A 24484-nucleotide genomic window follows, 5' to 3' on the forward strand; every position below is an offset into this window, starting at 1 on the left:
TCAATTATATTATGTTTACAAACTTTTTGCATAAAAACAAAAAAACATTGATGTCATTTGTGATTGATCCAATCTAATTGATTTGATTACACTTTGTTGTTTTTTTTTAGGTATTTTTTTTTTGTTTTTCTTGTTTTATAGAAAATTCAATGGAATTTAATGAAATTTAAAATCTTATAAATTCAACAAAGAAGACTATTACACCTACATTGAAATGTTTACTTAGTACAACTTAGAGACATTAGCTTCAAAAATTCTGTGGTTTTCCTTTCTGATTCGGGCAACCTATTTAATAACCTAGAAAGAAGATACTTACATCAGTTAATCCTAGCAGATAATATGAAGTAAGAAATGTACCAGAATGTCTTTATGAGTGTTTTTTAGGCTATACTTTTGTTTTTTGAATGTCATAGTTTAATGTTTATGTATCATTGCTAATTTACTTATTTAGTTTTGTAGTGTCTCCAAGTTTAATGAGTCTACCAACAGGTGTTTTTCTATATTGAGTCTATTATAAGAGAATTCCTGTGATAAACCTCATTGCTTTATTTTGCAACTATTCTATTCTAGTTTATTATTGCTTAGTTTTTTTCCTTTGAGCAATCCTAAAATTACTAAGAAGAGGTGTATTTATCCTACAATTGGTCTAGATCTAGAATCAATTTTAATTATCATTTTCTTATTGGTTTGTATAATTTTGATGTTTTAACTATTCCATGTAGATCTATATGTAGATGTCTATAGACTATAGATCTAGATATAGAGCTCTATATCTATATAGATCTAGATCTATTTGATTTGACCCTTTTTTTCCCACAAATTGAAGTAGGCCACTACACTGACTACAGACTAGACTACAGTGTCTACACAATAATTAATAAATAATTGAAAAAAAAATATATATTTTTTAAACTTGATAAACTTTTCTCTCTGTGGGCTGTGGGTGTCTGTTCAAGAGTAGATGTAAAGAACCCAAAATTAGAAGTAGATAAGATCTAATAATAAGAAAATAATAGAATGAAGGAAAATTCTCACGCAAAGTGGGTGATGGTGTATCTTCTTTGGTACGTTCAAAATTTCCAGGATTTGAAAAATAATCCCTCAATCGTGGCAGATCTCTTCCTGATTCTATAAATTCTGTATAAAGCTCCAATGCAGTAAGAATATAATTGTCTTTAAGTAATTTGGCTGCTATATTATCCCACGAAGTGTCGTTAGCCTCTTGTTTATTCATTGTTTTATTTGACTGTTTAATATCAGCTACAAAGTCATTATCATCTTCTGCGTCTGATACATCAGATTCAATAAATGGATTTCCAGAATCCGCCATTTTGTCCCTCGGTAAGTCACGTGAATGTGTACTATTTTTGTAAACAACAATTTCTCTTTACTTGATGACCTTTCAAGTGCCAAAACAAAACTACGCTGACGAACAAACGCTAAAATAATGTATTGTATATCAAATAGTGTGTCTGCATCTCTAGATCTTTATGTAAGTTTGTATAGATCTATATTTAATGATAATTTTAATTCAATCTAAAGTCTAGTCTTTAAAGCATAATTTTAAACTAGATTTCTAAGTCTAGGCTAGCCTAGAATCTAGATCTAGATTCCAGATCCAAGGACGCGTTCGATGTCTGACAGCCACTGATCTATATATTCATAGCGATTATTACTGGTAGAGCACAGAGCTAACTGCGCACAGCGAGTCCAGGTACACACCCCTTTAAAAATCTATAGATTACTATAGATTTAGATCTATATTATATACCACTAAATGACTTTTTATACTTTACACTCGACGTTTATACTATTAGGCCACTTAGGGTATAGGCCTACCACTCTTAGATCTAGAATATTTTTCTAGAATCTACAGATTTTGGATTTGGTTTGATTTACTCAAACTTTGAAGTTGGATGCTGACTAATTCTTGATCCACTCCACACTGATGTTAGTGTTCACACTAAATTAAATTCAAAATTGTAGCCAAATTTATTAGGATTACGTGCTTAGATTCAGTTAGAATAATTATAATATTAGCAACTCTAGATGTAGACTCTCTCTCTTTCTCACTGTATCATAATCATATAATATATATATACTAATATAGATAATAGATCAGATAGATATAGATATTACTCTTAATCAAGTTAATCTTATCTTATATGATACAGACGTTACTTCAAAAAAGAAGATGATTACATCTTACGCTTCATGCATTTAGGCATACATAATATTAACCAGCTTCATGTATTTAGGCATTCATATTAACCAACGACCAAAATTCTGCCAAGTCACTGGTCACTGGTTTTCCTGGCTAGCTCAGGCAACCCATTCAGGGCCATTCCATGCTCTAATAGCAATATTTTGCGAAAAGACCACTCACATAATATCACTTGAATTGACATACTGGTACCTTAATTCTTTCTTGTACAATGATTACAATAAATAAATTACTACTATCTTTGTGTTTACTCTAAAGGATAAAGGAGTATGTCTCATGAAATAAAAAGTACATTGTCTTTATGGATAATCAACAAAGACTGTGGGGTCGACTTTTGTCCAGGCTACGATGGAGTCAACGTGCTGATTACAGCTGTGCTCAGGTCTCTCAGACTAACCCAAACACATCTCGGACCAAATTCTGGCAACTGATCAGAAGTAGGTCAGCACCTGTTCGAACCATAACACCACCTCCTTTGGAGGTAAGTGTCATTAGTGAACCAGGCAATAATGTCAACTGGCCATCAGAAAATAGTGTTCATTTAGCATTTAACAGGAGATTAGCAGAGCAACAAGAGGGCTTCACCCCAAAATGTCTATCTGGCTTAAATACCCAGACTTTGCTAAATGGGCAAGGCTCTGTTGAAAATTTCTCCAGAAATTGCTGGTTAGAAAATAACCTTCACAGATTTGGGCAGTTTCCCTCTTCAGTCAGCACTGATTTAGACAGTGAAGATGAAATAGATACAGTGAACAATGTACCTACTAGAAGCCAGCTGCGGATGAGAACTTTCCAACGAGTATTAAGAGCTAATCAGTTAATTAACAGTTTATTGAGAAATTCTTCTGTTGATCAACCAGTACAGACCACAAGCACAATTTTTGGAAACTCAAGTATTTCCAACATGAATCTCTCTGGGTTTGCTTTTAACCCTGAAGCTATGATAGACGAACCGCCGCCTTATTCTGAACTTCCAGAGGATCCACCTCCATCATATGCAGAATCAACAAGGATTGAATATCAAAGGCATGCAGCAGATATACAAATTGGTCATTCTGAATTGTTAACCAATGCAGATTATCTTTATTAATAGTGTACTCGAAGATTCATTAACAAAATTACTGTCTAATGGAGGTATATCTATAATATAGTCCTACTGAACAGGACCAGTTACTACATAATATAAATTATTCATAATTATAATAGCCACAGGAAATACTGCATTCCTCAGTGACAAGCCTTATTATAATCTGTTTGTAAAGTCATTTAACCTACATATTGGTATACTATTAATTGTGAATGCTGGTAGATCAGTAGCTTATATTACTTGTAAAAAAAAAAAATTCATTCTATAAAATGGAAGCTTAACAATATAACTTGTAAGAGATCTATGCAATGTAAATAATATACCAGTATTTTACATTTGTGAATCAAAATAGACGTACAGCCTTTTTTAAAATAGATTTTCTAGTTAATTTATATTCAATAATGACTTTTTTTAAGATATCTTCTCTACTCTGTGAAAATGTGATGAAAACTTATATGCGAGGGTAATGCCCATTGGATCCCATTCACATTTCATAGCATGGAGATGTTTCTTCTGCAGCTCTTCCACAGTAGCAGTAGCATAGTACCGGTATATGAATGCTGCATAGTTTTTGTATGGGCACATCAGTTAATGATCAGCACAGTCAATATAACATGTTATGCAATGACATATTAGTTTGAACAATTGATCACAAACAAGACCCTTTTATTCTTTGTTTCCTTTTTTATACTAATTTTAATATATTAGTTGTTCAGCTTTTTAAATACCCTACAATTTTTCAAAAGCTTTAATAAAGATCCACGTATGAATGAAAATAATTACATCTAAAGCATGCTATTTTAAGAAGAAATAAAGGAGTTCTTGTAAATATAATCTCTTTTAAAAATATGTTTATATGCATATTTTAGTTTTAAAAAGTGTATATTTTTAGTTCGTGGAGGTTAAGGCCCTTAGTAGACAAAGGGTCATAAATCTGGTGCTGTATTTACTTACTTTGAGCATGCACTTTATAATCATGACATTTTTGCCAGCCATAAAAATGGGGGGAAAAAAAACAAGTTTCTGACCCATGGAAACTCAGATGAATTTTTATCTCTTTGGTGGTTGCCCCAGTGCTGTAGCCCCACCCGCCCTCCCATTGACCTAGTCCTATGCACAACAAATTAAAGCTATTGTTTCTTAGATGTACTGGGACTATCTTTCACCTATTTGCATACCATTAAATGCAAGGGTAAAGCACTAGATTTAACTGAATGGTCACTAGTTTGAATCCTGGTGAATTTTAGGACATCCTATAGTCCTCTCCACTCCAATGGAGCATCCCTTACAGCACCTGACATTATTTGGGGGAAAAGAGCAAGAAGTAGTTTTGCTAGCCACATGACACCCTTCCTAAAGATCTACCATAGAAAGAAATACATTTTATAACACCACTCCCACCAGGGCCTGTCCTAACAATTGCGGGCCCTATGCGAAACTAATTGCGCGGGGCCTAGTCTGGGTGGGAATAAGGATAATAATTGAAAATTAAGATTTTGTATTAGAAAAAAAATTTGACTTTGAATTTGATTCATTCTTTTCTAAGTACAAAATTGCGATCATATTAATTTTACTATACGAATCTTGCAACCTATGACATATTTATATGCCAGTGACTATGTAAGTAAATAAAGTATTGGACCTTCCGATTAAGGTTAAAATTCGCCCGATTATTACATTTTCTTACATGAAAGCTGACAATGCCTTTTTTCTTTTATCGCATAGGATTGACGTTTTCCACAATGAATGACACCAACAAATGGCACTTTTGTCTATTTTTCAGGAGCTTTTTATAAGTTTTCAGGAGATTTTAATAAATTCAGAAGATTTCCAGGAATTTTTTCTTATATATTTTGCAATTTAATAATTACACCTAGAATTAGCGCGGGGCCCACTGCGACCGCATAGGTTGCAGTGGCCTAAGACCGGCCCTGACTCCCACCAACAGCCAAGTTTTAAAGAAATGCAATAAAGATTATTCTATAGCCAATATTTTTTTTTATTGGTCATTTGAAATTGTTAATTTGAAGAGGTTTGTACAAAATATGCCCTCTTTTTTTTTATAAGACCAACTTAATATGGGTGTGTTAAACCATTATCTTGGTAATGAGGCTTGACTGTACCAGTACAGGTATTCATTTACCAACATCAACTGTTAAACTAAGAAATTTAGTCTGTATCATTGTACATAGGACTACAGGCAAATACAAAAATATATTGTTTTCAAAGTTTGTATATATATATATATGTAACACTGTCACTATGCAATAAGTAACGTATATAGATAAGTGATGCTAAAAAAAAAAAAAAGATCACAAAATTCTCTACTAGATCTGGTATAGTATTGGTACTCATCATCATCAGACTACAAGTACACAATTCTAGAGCTAATAATAAAACCAGATCTTGAATGAAGAACTGTGGCAAAGAACAAAGCAGTGATGCTGGAGATAAGCAGGCCACACCTTTTGCAAGCTTGAATCCAACACAACAAAACAAGCCCTCCCCTGGAGGATGAAAGGCAGGGTTGTGGCCTATGCCAGATGAATAATAAATCCAGATTTTTCCTTCATGAGTTTATTTGTAAGATACCAATATAACTGAAACATTCAGTTGGGGCAGATAACATATATTTAAATATTTATTTCTTTATTTGAAGTGATGTTTTAAGAAAAAAAAAATTTTTTTATAAAATTATTTGCCACATTGTATTGTTGAATAAGACTACTAAAAAATACTGTGATATTTTTTTACTCCTTCGAGGTACAACTCTACATCCCACTTTCATACAATTGTTTTTGTGTTGTTTTTTACCCTACACAAATTAAGCAATAGTACCAGTACACAAAATTGTATACAACATAATCTTTTAATAAATACTGGATAAATATATTATTAATTACTTATTACATTCCCATTGTATGAAATGTATATACTTGTACCAATTCTTATTAGGTTGGTAATCAGCTTTCATTGTCATTTTAAAGAAAGTTTTTTTAAACAATTTATGTCCTAATAAAATACTCCATGAAAGATATGTTTGTTTCCATGTGTTTTAATTACGTAATTTTATTGGTACCGGTATTGGTATTTATTTAGTGTTTACAAAGCTTGTATTGACTTGCTCTGGTAAAAAGTTAGTACACCTTATTTCTCCCACACCCAATCTCAGACCAAGCTGAAATTTTGTAGTTATTTCTTGTACCATATTGGTACCTGTCAAAAAGAATCAAGATATAAAAAAATTAACCAATTAGTTTTTTAATTAACTATTGGTATTAATTATTTTATTTGGCATTGACATTGAACAAGGGAAAGAAATTGTTCATGACTGATGTGGTGGTGTAACTTGAATTAGTCCCCTTTATACTTTGTGTAGAGAATTAGGTCGTGGCTCAAATTAAAGATTGAAACTAACAATACCAGTAATTGGTGTTAAGTGTGTTTGCCTGAGGAGGCTTGAGCCCTAAGTTTGAATCCAAGTTGTACCAAGATACCTGTGTGTAGTCGCTGAATGAACTCTTTATGTTGTCTGTTGTATTTATGTGTATTTTTTTGTTGTGTTGTCTTTATGAGAAACGAGTCCTTGTAATCACAACAAATTTCCGTAAGGATCAATAAAGCAGTATTAGTCTTAGTATGGTACATGCTAGTACAACTTATATACATTAGAAAGATATAATGCCATCATGGTAACATTCACCAAGATATCCACCAAGATATCCCCCCCCCCCCCCCCCCCAATTTCCCAAATGCTCCAAACAAATTACAGGATCATAATGCACTGAGAAAGCTAAAAGCATGAAATTGCACCAACATGAACAATTGGTAAAAAATATTTATAATCCCACTGATTAATTACTGTTAGTATAGATCTACAAAACATTTAATTACATGACTGATCCTAGCCAATCAATACAATTACAATTACCTTAATAGAAGCTTTGTCGTCTTTTTAAATATCTATATATATATAATTCTCTTTATGGCTCGATAGTTTGGACACGCAAGAAGTGAAGGAAAGATCACTCTTATTTCTGTGGACTAGTTACCCCACGAAAAAAAAAAGAGAGGGGGGGGGGGAACAAGTGAAATAGCAGGGCCGGACTTAACCATTGTGGGGCCCTATGCAAAACGACTTAGTGGGGCCAAGTTTGGTAGGGATACAGATAATAAGTCAAAAAGTATCCTGATATATATAATTCTCTTCATGTCTAAACAGTTTGGACAAAGATCACGCTGAATAGCAAGAATTACCAAATGTTTCAATCTATCTACGAGAATTGTTGCCCTCAACTAATTCTTTGTTTGAGGCGCGAGAAGCTTCTTTCACTAGATCCCACAATTACGAGTTTTGCATACCGGTAATGTTTTTTTTTTAATCGAGCGTAGGATTGGATTTGCGTTTTCCATATTGAATGACACCCCAAAATGGCAAATTTTGTCTATAATTTCAGGAGATTTGAGAGTTTTCAAAAGCTTTTATTAATTTCTAGAAATTTCCAGGACTTTTTTTTTTGTACCGTATATTTTGCAAGTTTCTTAAGTTTAACAGAACCCTTAAGTTACAGGAGGCCGCGGGAGTCTGTTATAAGTTGTAAAATGGTTTAATTTAATAATTTATACACCTACAATTAGCGCTGGTCCTATGAAAGTGCGGTGCCCACTGCAGTCGCAAAGGTTGCAGTGGCCTAAGGCATGCCCTGCAAAATAGCTAAGCCGTCGGTCAACTAGTTTTTATATTTTTCTTGTACCGTAATACCTAAGTTAGAATCATCTTTCAGTAAAAAATTAACCATTAAATGTTGTTGAAACAATATTTCACCAGCACTACAGTACCATTACAAAAAAGGTTTAGTTTACTTAGTAGAACTTCTTGTCTTGCAGACAAACAGCTATATCTTACACGTGGGCTGGACTCCATAATAGAACTTGTATTGAAACATACCATCCCCAATAATGATTACAACCTACGCCACTCATTTTAAATGAAGCGACTTTGTTAGTCATTACAATAGGATATTTATGTTTTAAATTAGCTTTTATTGTTAGATAACGAGTACAGAAACTTTGAATATATTCAATGCAATGGCCTAAGTAATGGTACTGGGTACATTAAATATATTTTGCTTTTTTATAGAGAATGATATGCCCTGCTTCTGTTTTCTACAAATCTACACCATTATTCTCGAATTAAGATTGCCAGTGCCAGATGGATGAAACAGTCAATCAGAAAGTAGGCCTTTATGAACAAAAGTAACATGCTCCCCTTATATTTTCTCTAAACACAAATAACCACATCTCATGTTGAGGTAAGCTGACTGATCACAAACCCCCATAAGATCTTAGAGATTTTCTTACATGGCGCCTTTTGGGAGTATCTGATGTACAAATAAAGAAAGTTGTTGTTTTTTCAAGTTGTATAATTTTAAATATTCTGTCTTTGAATCTGCCTCTGTAGTACAAAATTTTCATATGAATGAACACTTTTTATTTTTTTTTAACAAAATGGTCAACAAACTGGTGGTATCTCATGAAACTTTTTAAGACCCATCATACATTGAAACATTTTCTACATTATAGCTTAATTCATTTTTATTTGGTAAAAAGGATGTTAAATTTATTAAGACTATAAATATTAAAGACTACAAAATAAAAACTTAACTTGGCTTGCCTTAATACTTTATGCTACTAAGGAGGAAAAAAAAAAACCTTTTCAATATTAATAAGATTTTAGAAAGTACAGATTATCAACTACATATTTGATTAAGTTGGTTTTTTTTTATTTTGTGAGAGATTTGAGATTAGGCACATTGGCACAATTTAGGCCATGTCGTGCCCATACTTGTACTTAGTCTTCCATGTTACGTTTCTTAAGTCTAACAGTACCCTTAAGTTACAGATCTTTCTCAAAACTGTATGTATGCCAACAAATCTATTCTACATTCCTTTTTGATGAGTTGAGAACCCTAACAGAAGATCGTTTAGATGCATTATCTAGAATTGTACTAAGGTTAAGTTTAACAGCTTACAATATTAAATCTCTTATAGAATGCATATGCAATGCTACAGCTGCATCAATATTAGCACTTAGCAGTTGTTCACTTGACCTTTGTTACAGTTGTTTATACTTTGATTGGTTCCCAAGATATTTATCTCTGCACTTAAGCCTACCAGTTAATTATTGCAGTAGTTTGATAAATCTTGAGGAAACACTGTGCTAGTATAATCAGTATTTAAAGGTAATGACATTTACTAATTACACAGTCACAAATGGTTAAGTTGGAACAAGTTTGTTAGACACTTTACCAAGCAACAAAATAAAAACACCTTCACATTATTTGGAATATTTATTATAAAATGTTCATAAATAAGACATAATAATAAAAAAAAAGTTCAAATGATACATATACATACCTTACAAATACATACACTGCAGGACACAATCAGAAATAACAGGTCAGGGGAGCAAGACCATTTGTTTTCTCAACCTTTAATTTTCTTTTCTCATATATATTGGCTTTTTTTGGGAGTCTTAAAAGACATTTTTTTCTCAAAAATTTACATATATTTTTTTTAAATATTAACATTTTTTAAAAATTTATTGATTCCACTTTTATTTTTTAAGGAATCTTTTTTTTTTTTACATAATTTTAATCGTAATACTCTAGTGCCCTGTGTTGTTTTTTTTTTATCTTTTGTATAGTATATGGGAAAAGACAAGAGACAAAGAAAGACATTGACTAGCTTTGCACCTCATGTGCGGATGAAAGCCTGAAAAAAAGAAATGACTTATTAGTAACTATAAAGAACTATAAAATGACACCCATGAACGGAACGTCCCAAACACTTATAGTTCCCTTAAACATTTGTATATGTGGAATCAAATTAAAATTTAAAGCCTGATGTTTTTTTCTTTTCAAAAATTCAATGTCAGACAAAGGTCTATTACATTTTTTTTTAATTCATTTATTCTTTTTTTTTTCTTCTTTTTTCTTTTTTTTTTCATATGCAGTGAATGTTTCAATAAGGACTGTAATAAGCTGCCCTGCGATATCTCCTGCAAATAGAGGAACAATCATATAAGATGCAAAGCAAACTTTCCGTCAGGTTAACAGAAATGAAATATTTTATTACTTCTGTACTAAACAAAACCCAATTAAATCACCATCAAAGTTTAGAGCTAGACCAAGCTTGGTTTTTCTCTCAAGTAACTAAATACTTACCCAAAAGGCCGACGAGTTCTAGGGATAAATGGTCCATTAAAATAAGGTGTTCCTCGACCACCACCTCTGGTTACACCTCGCCCCCTGGGCCTCCTATTGGTGGTGCTGATACCAGGACGATTTGTTCTCTTCGGGACCACCTTCAGAATAAATGATTTTATATGCAGTCTACAAACATGTCATACTTAAGTTAGGCTGGCACCCAATAAATGTTAAATAACACTGAATAAAAAATATATAAATCTGATCAAGATCAGTATAAAAATAGTAATCAGCTTATTTCATGTCTAACATGCTAAACCATCATTTCTTGATCACGTCTGTTTGTTTAATTAAAAGTTAAAGATATAATGAAAAAAAAAATCTCTTTTGTAGACCTGTGGGGAGATGGGCATGAGGGAAAAAGTTTCAGGGCTGCCTTTCTGGCAACTCAAGCAAACACAACTCAGCTTGTGTAGGGATTCTAACTCTTACCTTAATTTGTCTTCCTCGAAATAAGGATTCATCCAATGCCATTGCTGTAACAACAGAATCTTTGTCTGCAAATTCTATATAAGCAAATCTGAAAGAAAGACAATAAGGTAATTTTTATCATATATTAAGTTATCACATGCTAAGCATGAAACATTTAAAAAGATTTGAAACTATAAAAGTAATAGAAATTACTAAACAAAAGATGGCAAACATGCTAAAGCATCAAAACAAAATGTTATAAAAGTATTTCAATATCAACCCTACCCTTTCGGATGCCCTGTGTATTTGTCACATAAAATTGTTACTCTGTTGACAGAACCACATCCATGAAAATGCTGTTCCAACTCTTCAGCAGTAGCACCATAATCGACCTTTATAATAATTTAAAAAAACAAAACATTTGCAATTTTGTTCAATGTAAAATTAAATGTCAAAACAAAAACTTCAATTTACAAAACATTTTTTTTTATTTATACTGATAGACCTCAAGTAGAAAGTGATTTTTTTTTAATTAATAATCGCTGACATAATCAATTGTAATTAATTGATCAATTTGACAGTATTACATTCTAAAAAAATGGTATACATACAATCAGATCAAGATCAGCAGTAAAATGTAATCAATTTAATTCATGAGTCTAACATGCAAAAACATCATTTCTTGATCAGTTGTTCAATTAAGCCATCTATATGTATAGATGTATTATATGACAATCTATACATATAAACAAAAGCTTATAAGTCAATTCAAATCAGAAGGGAACAAAGGTTGTTTTCAAGTCAATCATGTGGATATTCCCTACTTTGTAATCCTGCTCCAAAGGATATATTTAAATATTAAGCATAAACTTCTTTTATAAAAATGTTCAACAACAAATACAATAAAATTATGCATTTCCTCACATTTTGTTTAGTTTCTATATATAATAACCTCTACATTTTGACAAGCCTTTATCCTTTGATTTCAGGAACACTGCCCCCACCCAAAAGCAAGCATCACTAATGGAGTTGAACATGCATAATGCATTTTGTGATAAGATGCAACGAATCGTCACTGTCAAGGTACACTATAATACACTAGTCTTGAGTCTTAATTGCACCATTTGACTGGATAACACAAGGACTGGTTCATACTAGGTCAACATCATTCATACACAGGTTTAGACAATACAAAAAATGTCTTACATTGCCAACAAAGATTGACTTGTTATCAGCTTCTTGTTTTTCTTCTGGGGTAGGGAAGGCTGCAGCTGCAGCTGTAAATATAACAAAAATAAGATTATAGCAATATAGCACTATTATATGTTAACATTTCGTAAAGACACCCCATCAAGTCCTACTTGCTCACTTAACAAAATCAATAATAATTTAAGACTTTGACAGTAATAATTCTTGAAGATAACAAACAATCAGATCAAGATCAGCAGTAAAATGTAATCAATTTAAGTCATGAGTCTAACATGCAAAAACATCATTTCTTGATCAGTTTAAATTATGGAACAAAGGCTGTCATCAAGTTATTGATAGGTGTTGCACATGATTATTCTACACATTGTATTCTTTTCAATAATTTCATCCCATTATTTCTATGAGTCATTCTTCCTACTTACGTGTAGCTGTTGGAGAACTCATATTCATTTGTTTATCAACTTCTGTTTGCATCTCTTTTAACTTTTCAGCCTCCTCTTCCATCTCCCTCACCCTAGCTTTAATAGCTTCCAACTCCTTGGGGGTAAAAACAAAAGAGAAAACTATGATCTAAGGGCAAAACAACATCATCATTAGTAAAAACTAAATTTTACAAGCATGTTACGTTTTTTTTAAATAGATATAACTAACATTTTCTTAGCTTTGAGAGCTCAATCTGTTTATTAGGAATGTGACTACTAGTTCACCAGAAAGAAATGAGGAGTAAAAAATTGCAATACAATTACTTAACCACTACTTCATTGACTCATCCTTGTTATACAAGACAATGCCATGAGAATAATATTCAATCAACGTGGCATTTAGTTTTGTATTCGTCTGCCAGTCAGACCATCCTGTTTTGCCTTCAGCTTTATTATTTCATTGACAAACTTACAAAGTGTTACCATGCATAAAAATTGCTTTTATATCTGCATGGTCCACTGAGTTGGCTGAGCCAAGGCAGGGAACTTGACATACTACAGCTGTTTTAAGGTTAACTGACACCAACCCATCAATACAAGCCCTGGGCGTAAAAGTATCAATTGGTATTTAATAAGATATTTTGCCTAATGTATACTCTTATTCTATTGGGGCCTTAGCTTGTGAATCATGTTGCCCATAGATAATTCGGCCATTCCCAAACCACTGGAAGAGTTTACCTGGTTGATCTAAAATATATTTTTTTTTAAATGTGTTGGCTCTGCGTATCAAGCACGCTCAATGTCTGTGACAAAAAAAAAAGGCTCAATGATGTTCTCACTACGCAATTTTATTGGACTGTATTAAGAGTATTCACTGACCTGGTAGTTACTGACCAAAGATCGACTTTTAGTACATCCCATAATCTGGGCACAACATCAATGTCCTTTTGTCATTAAATCCTGATTTTAAAATGGGTGCAATTTGTGCATACTATGTTTTAAATTTTTAAAAAATAATAACAGCATGTTTACAGTAGCTGATTCACATAATAAAACATAAATAATGTATACTTTTATTTTGCATTTCATTATTTTAAAATTTAATTTTTAATAATTTTTTCTTTATATTCCTTCTTCTTTGAGTTATAACTATAACCCTTTGATGTGCATTTCCCCCATTTAAAGTGTTAGATTCTTACGGAAGTCAATGAGCCGACAAGCTTCCAAACAACCCCATTTAACCTCTATTTCCATGTTCGGTTAGTAAGAAAGAAAGTAGGCCACTATTGCACATGTTTCCTTGCATATTTGGTTTTAGAAGCAAAATGAATAGATCTAGTAAAGGATAGTAATCCTTGAAGGATTACGGGCACAACATGACTTAAATTGTGCCGATGTGCCAAAAACTCAAACTCAAAACTCTTGTTCATGTTTAGCTGATGCACAATTGGTCAAAAAATATCATCCTGTCACCTACTTCCTTCTTCCCAAGACCAAAAGTTAAAAAAAGTGTCATTATAAATTTATAATTATTATTATACCAAAAAAAAAAACAATGCATTGTGACCCAAGCTAGAGTAGAGCTGTCTTCAGATGTAAACAAAACTAAAGTCATATAAACTAGATTCTAGATCTATAAAGAAATGGACTATACATAAACATTGGTCACTGGTGTGCTTATCTTTAATCTTAACAATGACTCACTGAATTAAGGCTTTCAGTTTTCCATATTAGATTTCCTGCCTGACCATAAATATAATTCTATCCTGATTTAGACAATGACCTTTAAAATGCTTAATGAAGATATTTTTTTTAAAGTTAATTAGATTTTTTTTACTTATGAAAATATCACTTTTTTGTTTTCACCAATACAGAAGTTAGGATAGAGAACAAAGGATAATTCTTTTTTTTCATATTAGATTTCCTGCCTGGCCATAAATATAATTCTATCAAGACTTTCATCATACATGGCGCTTACAAAGTGGAAAATGCCATTAAAACAAAGAAAATAATGGCAATGGACAGTTTGGGTGCTGTCTCGCCCGGCTGAGCCAGCGTCAAGCTCTCCTCTCACTTCTTCCATGTCAACAATGATCCAACAATTAGCAATTTCCCTTTTTTTTTTTTTGCCAAAAAAAAAAGTGTTTCGTTTTATATCCGGCAAAATATTATACGTCTCAAAGGCACACTTTGTTAACCCACTTAATGAATACTTCTTTGTAAGAGAGTTATAGTTTTTGATTGACCAATAAAAATGGCGACGGGGAACGAAATTACGCTATCCCACGTGGAGTAGAAGGCTTTTTTTTATTATACCTAAATAAGGGTTCAATTTCCCTGTGTATAGTTTAAAAGGCTCAACATATCCACACCTTTTGACTCTCCAGTATTGTAGAGCATTTTTCTGGTTAAATTTCCGTGCTTTACTTTTCACATAATTTTGTGCACTTTGGATGCTATTAATTTTTAATATTTAGCAGTTGAATCCAATGCTGGAGGCCATTGTTAACCATTGTAATTTTAGCCATCTTGTTTACATGCCAAGATAATAGTGATTGGTCAGATTGGTCATGTGACATCAAATCATTTTCTGATAGGTTGAATTATTATAACAGTTAAAAAAAAATTTAATTGATATCAAAATGGCTGACATTGATATATTTCTGCAGTTACGCATTTTGAAATAGATGTGGATTTAGAACTAATGAGTATGTAATATGCAGCTTAGTGTTCAGATATTTTAATAAAAATAAACTTTTCTTGGAAACATGTTTTTGGACTAGATTAATATATAAGAAATGGCAAGCATATTTATTCAACACATTCAAATCTCCTCACATCGTGCCCATTGGTTGCTATGATAAGGACAAGCATACATAAAAAAATTATTTTCTTTTAACCAGGAATCATACATTCATAATTCATATAAATTTAGAAGGCTCGTTCAAATCTACAACATATCAGACAACAAGATTCTTAAAATAATTTTTCTGAAAAAAAAAAAATGTAACATCCCTACAAAAATGTTAGGTCAAAATGCCACAAAAAATCATAACTTTCTGTTAAAGTTAAACATAGTGAGTCATAATTTATACTTATACACCATTGGAAAGTTCTGTTAAAGTATTTTAATGATGTAGACTGTAGTAACCAAAAATTGTTTTTTCAAAGATACATTTTTATTTCACATCCCTACATTGGAGGCCAATGCTTTTATCATCCTAGGTCTAGTGACTCTAAAACTCTAGCTAGGTCTTCTAGATCCTAGTCATCCTAGATCAAGAATCTAGATGTGAAAATCTGTAAGACCGGAAGTTAAAAAATGGCATCAAATTTTGAGATCGTTTTTTTCTTACTTTCTGTACATAGGCCCTTAATTGAAATCGATTATGATTTTAAATCCATTGTAATCGTGGCTATAAGAGGTGAATATGGATACATTTAATATTGAGGAACACTTTTTTCATGTGGACTTTAAAAAATATTTGGTTATTTTCTGACATCACAAAGTCGCCATTTTGACCACACCCCTTGACATTTCTTGTAGTTCTAGACCCGATAATTATTTATTTCATCAATATTTACATTCTAAACAAGTGAAGTTCATAAATATAAATGAAATCAGAATTGTGAGCTAGAAATTTACTATGAATACTAGATCTACTATTAAATTTCTTATTTAATAAGTAGATCTATCGTCTACGCAACTCAATCCCAACTTTTTAACATTTTGAGCGGGGGGGGGGGGGTGTCTGGCGGGCTGAGCGAGCTAGACGCTCTCATCATAATTGTTCCATGTCAACTTGTCCAATGTTAGGTCAAAACGCCACAAACAAAATCATAACTTTCTAACTGTTTAACCTATATTCATAATTTATACACCATTGGAAAGTTCTTTCAAAGTATTTTAATGATGTACTAACGAAAAATTGTTTTTTCAAAGATAATTTTTTTTATTTCACATCCCTAAAGAATCAAGTTGAGACAGTTGAGTGACTATCAACTCTATGTCTAGATCTTAGATCTCGTAAAACTATCAAATTATTCAAATAATAAATAGTCTAATACTCACAGTTACTCAGGCGTCAGTTACTTGAGTTACTGACACTGATAGATCTTAGTTTGTAGTACAGACATTCATGACATTGACACAGAAGTGGAGCACTTTATTATAATCCAAACTGCAAATCACACACACACACAAATGTTAGATTTAGATCTAGACTACTTACTGGATCTTCAAGACCACTATCCTCTGTAATATTCGCTGCATCTCCGGGATCTCCACTACCTTGTGTTAAAATAGAAGAGTCTTCTAGCATCATACTGTCGTTCTCACCATTTTCATCGGCCATTTTATAAAGTTTCTCACAATTTATATCAAGTGATTAAATTAATAAAAACAAAACATGTACAGATCTTGATAAATAAGTAAAAAGCTCCTTTAATCCAACAATCCTACATTGGTTATTTCGGATGAAGACAGATTTAGATTCAGTAGAATCAAGAAATCTTATAACAACATCGAATAGGCCAAGGCGGCTTCAGTTGTATTAACTAGATTGATTATGGATTTCCGGTTCCGCCGGCACATTTGTGCTTCAACTGTCGTTGCTGCCAGTTTAGTAAATTTAATGATTATTTAGATTTTAGATTTAATAAACTTTCTGAACTGGTAATGAAACAATTTTATTATTTATTAAATGTAGATGTATATCTAAACGAAATTAATAAACAAAATTATTACACTTTGAGTAGTTACAAATTATGAAGAAAATTTATAACTTGAAACAGTCATTAAAATAAAACTTATGAAGATTTTCCGGAGGTTGTGAGAATCAAAGAGCCTAACGTAGATCTATCTATCTAGATTTTGTTTTTAAGTTTCTAACGAATGCATTTAAAATCAAACAAATGCTTTTTTTTATTGTTTATTGCGAACATTCTAAAATTCTCATTTTTAGAAAAACTAATTGAATCAGAGTTCATACAGCCTATAAACTGTTGATGACAATGCTATGATAATGTCCTGATATCAGTCTATCTATCTAGCATTCAATAAAGAATAATGACAGAAAATGCGTAATTTTTAATTTTTGTAAAATTAATGTCTAAACCTTAACATCAACAGCAAGGAAACTGTTCTTCAATGAATTCCAGCACACATTGAATTACAATGCAATGGAAAAGCAGATATACTGGCCAAATATGGAAGAACGAACAAACAAAGGAAAATTCCTCTCTACCCAGAAGAAATGCTGAAAATAATAGAGTGTAGAATAAATGAGAATTGGACCAGCTCACATTACAATTACAAGAAAAAGCTATCTCGACATGACCAATGCATAATTTTTCGACTCAGAAGCGGACACAAAAGAATGAGAGGTGGGGACAAGCGAAACCTGCCCTTTGTGGAGCATCACCATAGAATGCTGACCATGTAGGCCTACTGCATACAATATCAAGAGGCCCGAAGAACAAAACTCTGGCCCCAAAACCCTCATATAGAAGAAAAACTATACGGAGAACTGCCTGATCTGGAAACCACTGCGAGGTTCATCTCAGATATAGGATTACTGATCTGACCCCCCCCCCCCAGCATAAAAAATGAGAACGAAGAAGAAGAAGAACGGTCTAGACTTAGAGTTACTTTATTCAAGCAAGAGTCAGTCGCTGTTAAAAGTTTTTAAATAGTTGAAAAAAAAAGCCTATATATATATTTATCACGTTTAACACCACGATGGCGATGGTCTCTAAAGCACTATATATCCAAGTAAGAAGAGTATTGGTAAGACGACCAGATATTTGATGATCAAAAGCAGGGCACTAGAGGATCATGTGACCGTAATGGGACATAAAAAAAAAAGGTTTCGCTCAGATGTTGCCGAGCAATGGTGCTTCAATCTATAGATCTATGTCAATACAATACTGTATTAAAAAATAAAAAATAATAATATTATTATTAAAATCGGTATTTAAATTGGTCCCATTTCTCAGCTGCGCCGAAGATGACCTGTAACGATTCTCCAGGATGGAACATTTTTCACCTGAAAGCGGTGACGCGGTGGCTGAGCATTAAAGCATTTGGCTTCTGAACCGAGGGTCCCGGGTTCGAACCCTGGTGAAGACTGGGACATTTAATTTCGGGATCTTTGGGTGCCTCTGAGTCCACCCAGCTCTAATGGGTACCTAACGTTAATTGTGAAAAACTAAAGGGGGTTGCGGTTGGTCGTTGTGCTGGTCACATGACACCCTCGTTAACCGTAGGCCGCAGAAGCAAATCACCTTTACATCCTCTGCCCTATATACCACAAGGTCTGACTGGGGAACTTTAACATATTCCACGTCCAGACCATGTAACAATGTTGAGCAGTGAAAGTTATCGAGAAATTGTATCTAGCTTTTATCATTTACACTGTACATCGTAATATACCCGCCGCAGCTCATCGATTATAAAGTCATCGTAGCAAATACAAGATTATAAGTGAGTAGTCAGAACGAGATCATCGTAGCAAATACAAGATTATAAGTGAGTAGTCAGAACGAGATCATCGTAGCAAATACAAGATTATAAGTGAGTAGTTAGAACGAGATCATCGTAGCAAATACAAGATTATAAGTGAGTAGTCAGAACGAGATCATCGTAGCAAATACAAGATTATAAGTGAGTAGTCAGAACGAGATCATCGTAGCAAATACAAGATTATAAGTGAGTAGTCAGAACGAGATCATCGTAGCAAATACAAGATTATAAGTGAGTAGTCAGAACGAGATCATCGTAGCAAATACAAGATTATAAGTGAGTAGTCAGAACGAGATCATCGTAGCAAATACAAGATTATAAGTGAGTAGTCAGAACGAGATCATCGTAGCAAATACAAGATTATAAGTGAGTAGTCAGAACGAGATCATCGTAGCAAATACAAGATTATAAGTGAGTAGTCAGAACGAGATCATCGTAGCAAATACAAGATTATAAGTGAGTAGTCAGAACGAGATCATCGTAGCAAATACAAGATTATAAGTGAGTAGTCAGAACGAGATCAGTTTTCTGAAGCCACGTAAATCCCTAATTATTCCTAGTGCATGGTTCATAGTTTTGTTTTTCAGGAGTACAACAACAGTGCGAATATGAAGGAAAAAATTAAATGGTCTAAAAAAAATGGATTTAAATTAAAGGGCACTTTTGGAACAGCGTCCAGCTCAGTCTCAATGGAGATTTTTTTTTCTAGAAAAAAAAAAAAAAAAAAAAAATATATATATATATATATATATATATATATATATAGAGAGAGAGAGAGAGAGAGAGAGAAAGAGAGAGAGAGAGAGAGAGAAAGAGAGAGGGAGAGAAAGAGAGAGAGAGATACAGACAGGCAGACAGACAGACAGTCAGATAGATAGATAGATAGATAGATAGATAGATAGATAGATAGATAGATAGATAGATAGATAGATAGATAGATAGATAGATAGATAGATAATGAGGTACCATTTCAAAGTTGCATTGCAGTAGCCTACATTAGTCATTATGCATTATCTAGTCATTATCTATATATCTATATTCACTGTGCTGTGCACTTGCTTATAGTCATACAAATATTTTGATAAACAACTAAATGGTGACCTATCGTTTTTTTTTTTTTTTTAAATGGAACGTGCCCCATTGAAGTCCTGTCAATTGGGGGGGGGGGGGGGGGGAGGGGGTGCAAGGTTCTTAAAAAAGGGCAAGGGAGAGTTAGCGAAACTGGTCAATTTGTTTTACAAAACACAAAAACAAATGAATATTAATTGTATTTATCAATGCATGATTGAATAATAAGTAAGTACAATGACACCGTTTCAAAATCTAAATATATAATTCTATTCATGGCTCAACAGTTTGAACACCAAGAAGCAATGGAAACATCACTCTTTTATTTTTGCAAGTCGGATTAGAGTTGCCCCACGTAACTTTAGCGGCGGAAAAAAAGATGGGGGGGGGGGGGGGGGGGAGAACAAGTAATATTCACCCGTCACTAAATAGCAGGGCTGAACTTAACCATTGTGGGGCCCTATGCGAAACGTATTTCGCGGGGCCCAGTTTGGGTAGGGATACGGATAATACGTGAAAATTAAGAGTTCTTATTAGAAAATAAATTCGTCTTTGCATTTTATTCATTCTTTACTACGTACAGAATTACTTTACGAGCCTTGAGTGTAGCAAAGTCATACAGTATATCATAATAATTCTGTTTCCTACATAGATCACGCTCAGTAGCAAGAATTACCAAATGTTTCAATCTATCTTAGAGAATTGTTGACCTCAAGCAATTCTTCATTTGTTTGAGGCGAGAGAAGCTTCATTCGCCAGATTCCGCAATTACGGTATTGCATAATGCCTTTTTTTTTTATCTCGCGTAGGATTGGTGTTTTCCATATTGAATAACACCTCAAAATGTCAATTTTTGTCTATATGTTTCAGAAGATTTGTATTAGTTTTCAAAAGATTTTAATAATTTCAGGACTTTTTCGTATATTTTGCAATTTCAGAAGATTCCAGGAGCTCCTGGTTAATCAGGCGGCCGCGGCAAAATCTGTTATACGTTATAAACTGGTTTAATTTAATAATTTATACCTAGATTTAGCGCGGATCCTATGAAAGTGCGGGACCTACTGTGGTCGCACAGGTTGCAATGGTCTAAGGCCGACCCTGCAAAATAGCGGCGTATGCTACGCCGTGGGTCGACTAGTATGTAAATATTTTAAGTAAAGACGTCGCTTCATCTTCTAATAGACCCACTAGTCACTAGACTATTAGATTTGCATTTTGGCAGTTAGGGCCTCCGATTGGTGGGTGGACTCGAACAAGACTCAAAAACAATTTTTTTTAGAGAAGAAACAGCAAAACATTGTGTCCAATGTTGTTGTTGGTTTTAAATAAATTGCGCAATTTTATTTTTTTCGCTGTGTATTTTTATATATTTATATTTCATATGGGTCCGCCAAATTTACTTTTCCTTTGACCTTCAATTGTTTAAGGTCGGCCCTGTCAAGAGAATGACCAGCTGACTTCGGAAGAAAAAAAAAACACTAACCAAGACTTAATGCCCATATCACAAGGTCCACAGGGCTCGCTAAGACCTTCCTTCATGTGTTCTACAGAATCATACGCGCTGAAACGAATCTCGTCTATTGTTCTACAGTTCTTTCTCACTAGATTATGCAATGGAACTTACTACATACGAATATTAAGGCTTAATACAGCCTTGGCTGGATTGGCCATGTTCATAGAATGCCAGAAGATCGACTTCCACAAGACATTCTGTATGGTGATCTTAGAGAGCCACTGGTCGCCCACTTTTACGGTATACGGATGTATTGTCACGAGTCGAGTCTGTGACCTATTTCGACCAGTTTCTAGAAGCTCGAGGTCAAGCCAGTGCTGTCCAGCGTAAACAAGTTAATTTTAGGCATCCAATAAAAGAAAGAGTTTAAGGGGGAAAATAGCATACGTCAGCTTCTAGAAGGTCAAAGTTACTAAAATAATTAGGGGAGAAGTTTCCATGATTCTGGAATGTACGATTAAGATAGGTATAAATTAGGGGAAAGTCAGTTAGACGGGGTCCTCGCATAGTAGTGGTTCTTGTAGAGCGATTGTCCTCGATTAGTCCTCACTTAGTAATGGTTTGATAGAGTTATAAGTTTTGTGAAATTAGCGGGTCCATTAATAAGAGTTTTATGAGTTGACGTAATATTTGTTGAAGTGATACGAGTTGAAGTTGCCTTAATCCAAAACTTCTTTAATAATACTTCTCCAACTTTCTTATACAAATAACTTCTCAATTTAAATCCACACGTAGAGAGAACATAAAGGAAGGGTCTCGGATTGCAGATGTCATACACAACAGAAGCTCAGCCTGAGCTAGCCAGGAAAACCAGTGACTTGGCTGAATTTAAGTCATTGGTTAATATGCATGACTAAATGCATGACGCGTAGGACGTAATCATCTTCTTTTTTGAAGTAACGTCTGTATTATATAAGAAAGAAGAGTGAAAATGCAACGGCGCTTGGTGATTACATATGCCCAACCTGTGACCGCTGCTGTGTATCAAGGATTGGCCTCTTTTAGTCACACAAGAAGTTGCAAAGGGAAAAGATCATCTCTCGAGACGTGAAATAGGCTACCACAGAATACAATAATTATTAAGCATTAAACATTGTATGTGTATTTATGCTTTGGATTGTTTGCTCTTGCCAGCAGGCTTAAGTTCTGTGACTTGTATGACTCTGTATTATTGGCTGTCAATAGTTCATGCTGTTTACAAAGAATGATTTATTTTATAAAGTTGAGCTCAGCAGATAAAGAAGTTTACACCTTAAGCCTGTGGCTATGCTTTTATTTTTTCGGCAGACAAATCAGGCTGCCTCGGGGGTCCGCTAATATCTTGTGACTTATAAAGTGATCCTAGAACTGTTACTAGTTATTGGAAATCACAATAAATCAGTTTCGATGTTCATTTGTTTTTGTTTTTACCATATCATAGTTCTATCTCGGCAGCTTCAATTTAAGTGTCATTATATTTTGTTTACAACCTTCACAACATTGAACACAGACTTGATACACAAGAAATAATGTTTATAATATAAGATAATAGATCTATAAGGTGAAGGTCATTTAGGCCTATAATGATATTTGTAACTATCTTTCACTGTTTTGTTGTTGTTGTTGGTGGTGGTGGTTTTTTTTATTTTTGTCAGTCTACAAATGTCCAAACAGCTTCTTTTAAAGTTGTCATTTAAATACCGGTAAATCAGTCTCGATCGACATTAATAATTAACCCCTTTGTAACGTTGTTCTATATCTAGATCTATAGCAGAGCTTTAAAAATTCGTATCTTATATATTACAGACGTTACTTAATAGAAGGAGATAATACGTCCTTCCTATTCATTTCATGTGTCAATCTAGTCATGCATGTTAATCGATGACTTAGGCCTAAACTCTGCTAAGTCGTCGATTTATAGGCTATTAGATATAGATCTAGATCGATACTCTAGATCTATTCTAGAGTCTATATTATCTTATCTTATATAATACAGACATTACTTTAAAAAAAAGAAGATGATTACGTCCTACGCGTCATGCATATTAACCAATGATTTAAATTCTGCCAAGTCACTGGTTTTCCTGGCTAGCTCAGGCAACCCATTCCATGCTCTAATAGCACTTGATTAGACTAGAATCTTATCTAGATCTATATAGATCTAGAGCTAGATCTAGATCTACTCATCTAGAGTCTAGATCTAAATATCAATATCACGATGAATATGATATGTTTGTAAAATGTTGTTTTGTTTTACATGTTTCGGATGTTCCTTCAGAGTTGAAGATAATTACTTCCTAGTCCAAACCTCCCGCAGGACGACGGGGGATGGGAGCGGGCAGGGTTTGAACCCGGGACCATCGATAAATCTGAACGACAGTCCAGCGTGCAAACCGCACGACCAGGCAGCCACTAAACAAGAATGATTTTGAATCTCTATTAGACTATTTATTATAAAGTGAATAAATACATACATTTACAGCGCCAAGTAAATTCTATCTTCTCCTTTTCCTCTTTTCAACTGTTGAATTTCAGCGGGACATAAACTATCAAAAACATCATTGTCACTTTTTGTTTTGATCCTTTCAGTTTCTTGTCAGTTCTTCCAGTGATAGGTCAGACCTAAAGGTTACAACGTCATAAACAGGGCCACACAAACAACGCACACAAACAACGCACATAAACAGTGCACAGCACAAAATGGGAAATTACAGAAATTGTTTTTTTGTGACGAATAACGATGTGAATTCTTGTTTTTTTTTTCTTTCACTGCAGAGAGG

The 24484-nt window shown here is 33.5% G+C and overlaps 3 protein-coding genes across 9 annotated transcripts in view; 1 reads left to right on the forward strand and 2 right to left on the reverse strand.

Annotated features, from left to right (window-relative positions):
• LOC106058940 (RAB11-binding protein RELCH homolog) overlaps positions 1-1384 on the reverse strand; it is a 149993-nt gene extending 148609 nt beyond the window's left edge. For all 3 annotated transcript variants that reach the window (XM_056035991.1, XM_056035990.1, XM_056035989.1), the window contains exon 1: positions 1036-1384. In XM_056035991.1, coding sequence (XP_055891966.1) covers positions 1036-1330 — 295 coding nt within the window. In that variant the 5' untranslated portion in view covers positions 1331-1384. The remainder of the gene's footprint in view (positions 1-1035) is intronic.
• LOC106062235 (uncharacterized) lies at positions 1381-5624 on the forward strand. Of its 3 annotated transcripts, none has more exons than XM_013220501.2 (2): positions 1381-1492; positions 2483-5624. In XM_013220501.2, the coding sequence occupies exon 2, from the start codon at positions 2526-2528 to the stop codon at positions 3312-3314; it is 789 nt and encodes a 262-aa protein (XP_013075955.2). In that variant the 5' UTR covers positions 1381-1492; positions 2483-2525; the 3' UTR covers positions 3315-5624. The 3 variants fall into 3 exon arrangements, with proteins under 3 accessions (XP_013075955.2, XP_013075956.2, XP_013075958.2); XM_013220502.2 differs by lacking the exon at positions 1381-1492 and adding an exon at positions 1647-1714; XM_013220504.2 differs by lacking the exon at positions 1381-1492 and adding an exon at positions 1733-1950.
• A 4018-nt stretch (positions 5625-9642) lies between these two features.
• On the reverse strand, positions 9643-24351 carry LOC106080267 (polyadenylate-binding protein 2-like). Of its 3 annotated transcripts, XM_056036093.1 has the most exons (9): positions 24179-24351; positions 16694-16802; positions 13501-13581; positions 12622-12736; positions 12197-12267; positions 11276-11382; positions 11012-11099; positions 10538-10677; positions 9643-10371 (listed from the first exon to the last, which is right to left on the reverse strand). In XM_056036093.1, the coding sequence occupies exons 3-9, from the start codon at positions 13540-13542 to the stop codon at positions 10335-10337; spliced, it is 600 nt and encodes a 199-aa protein (XP_055892068.1). In that variant the 5' UTR covers positions 13543-13581; positions 16694-16802; positions 24179-24351; the 3' UTR covers positions 9643-10334. The 3 variants fall into 3 exon arrangements, with proteins under 3 accessions (XP_055892068.1, XP_055892067.1, XP_055892066.1); XM_056036092.1 differs by lacking the exons at positions 13501-13581; positions 16694-16802; positions 24179-24351 and adding an exon at positions 16854-17198 and having other exon boundaries at positions 9643-10085; XM_056036091.1 differs by lacking the exons at positions 13501-13581; positions 16694-16802; positions 24179-24351 and adding an exon at positions 16854-17197.
• Between the last annotated feature and the right edge of the window lie 133 nt (positions 24352-24484).

This window comes from Biomphalaria glabrata, chromosome 7 (genome assembly GCF_947242115.1).
Source record: "Biomphalaria glabrata chromosome 7, xgBioGlab47.1, whole genome shotgun sequence".
NCBI classification, from domain to species: Eukaryota; Metazoa; Mollusca; class Gastropoda; family Planorbidae; genus Biomphalaria; species Biomphalaria glabrata.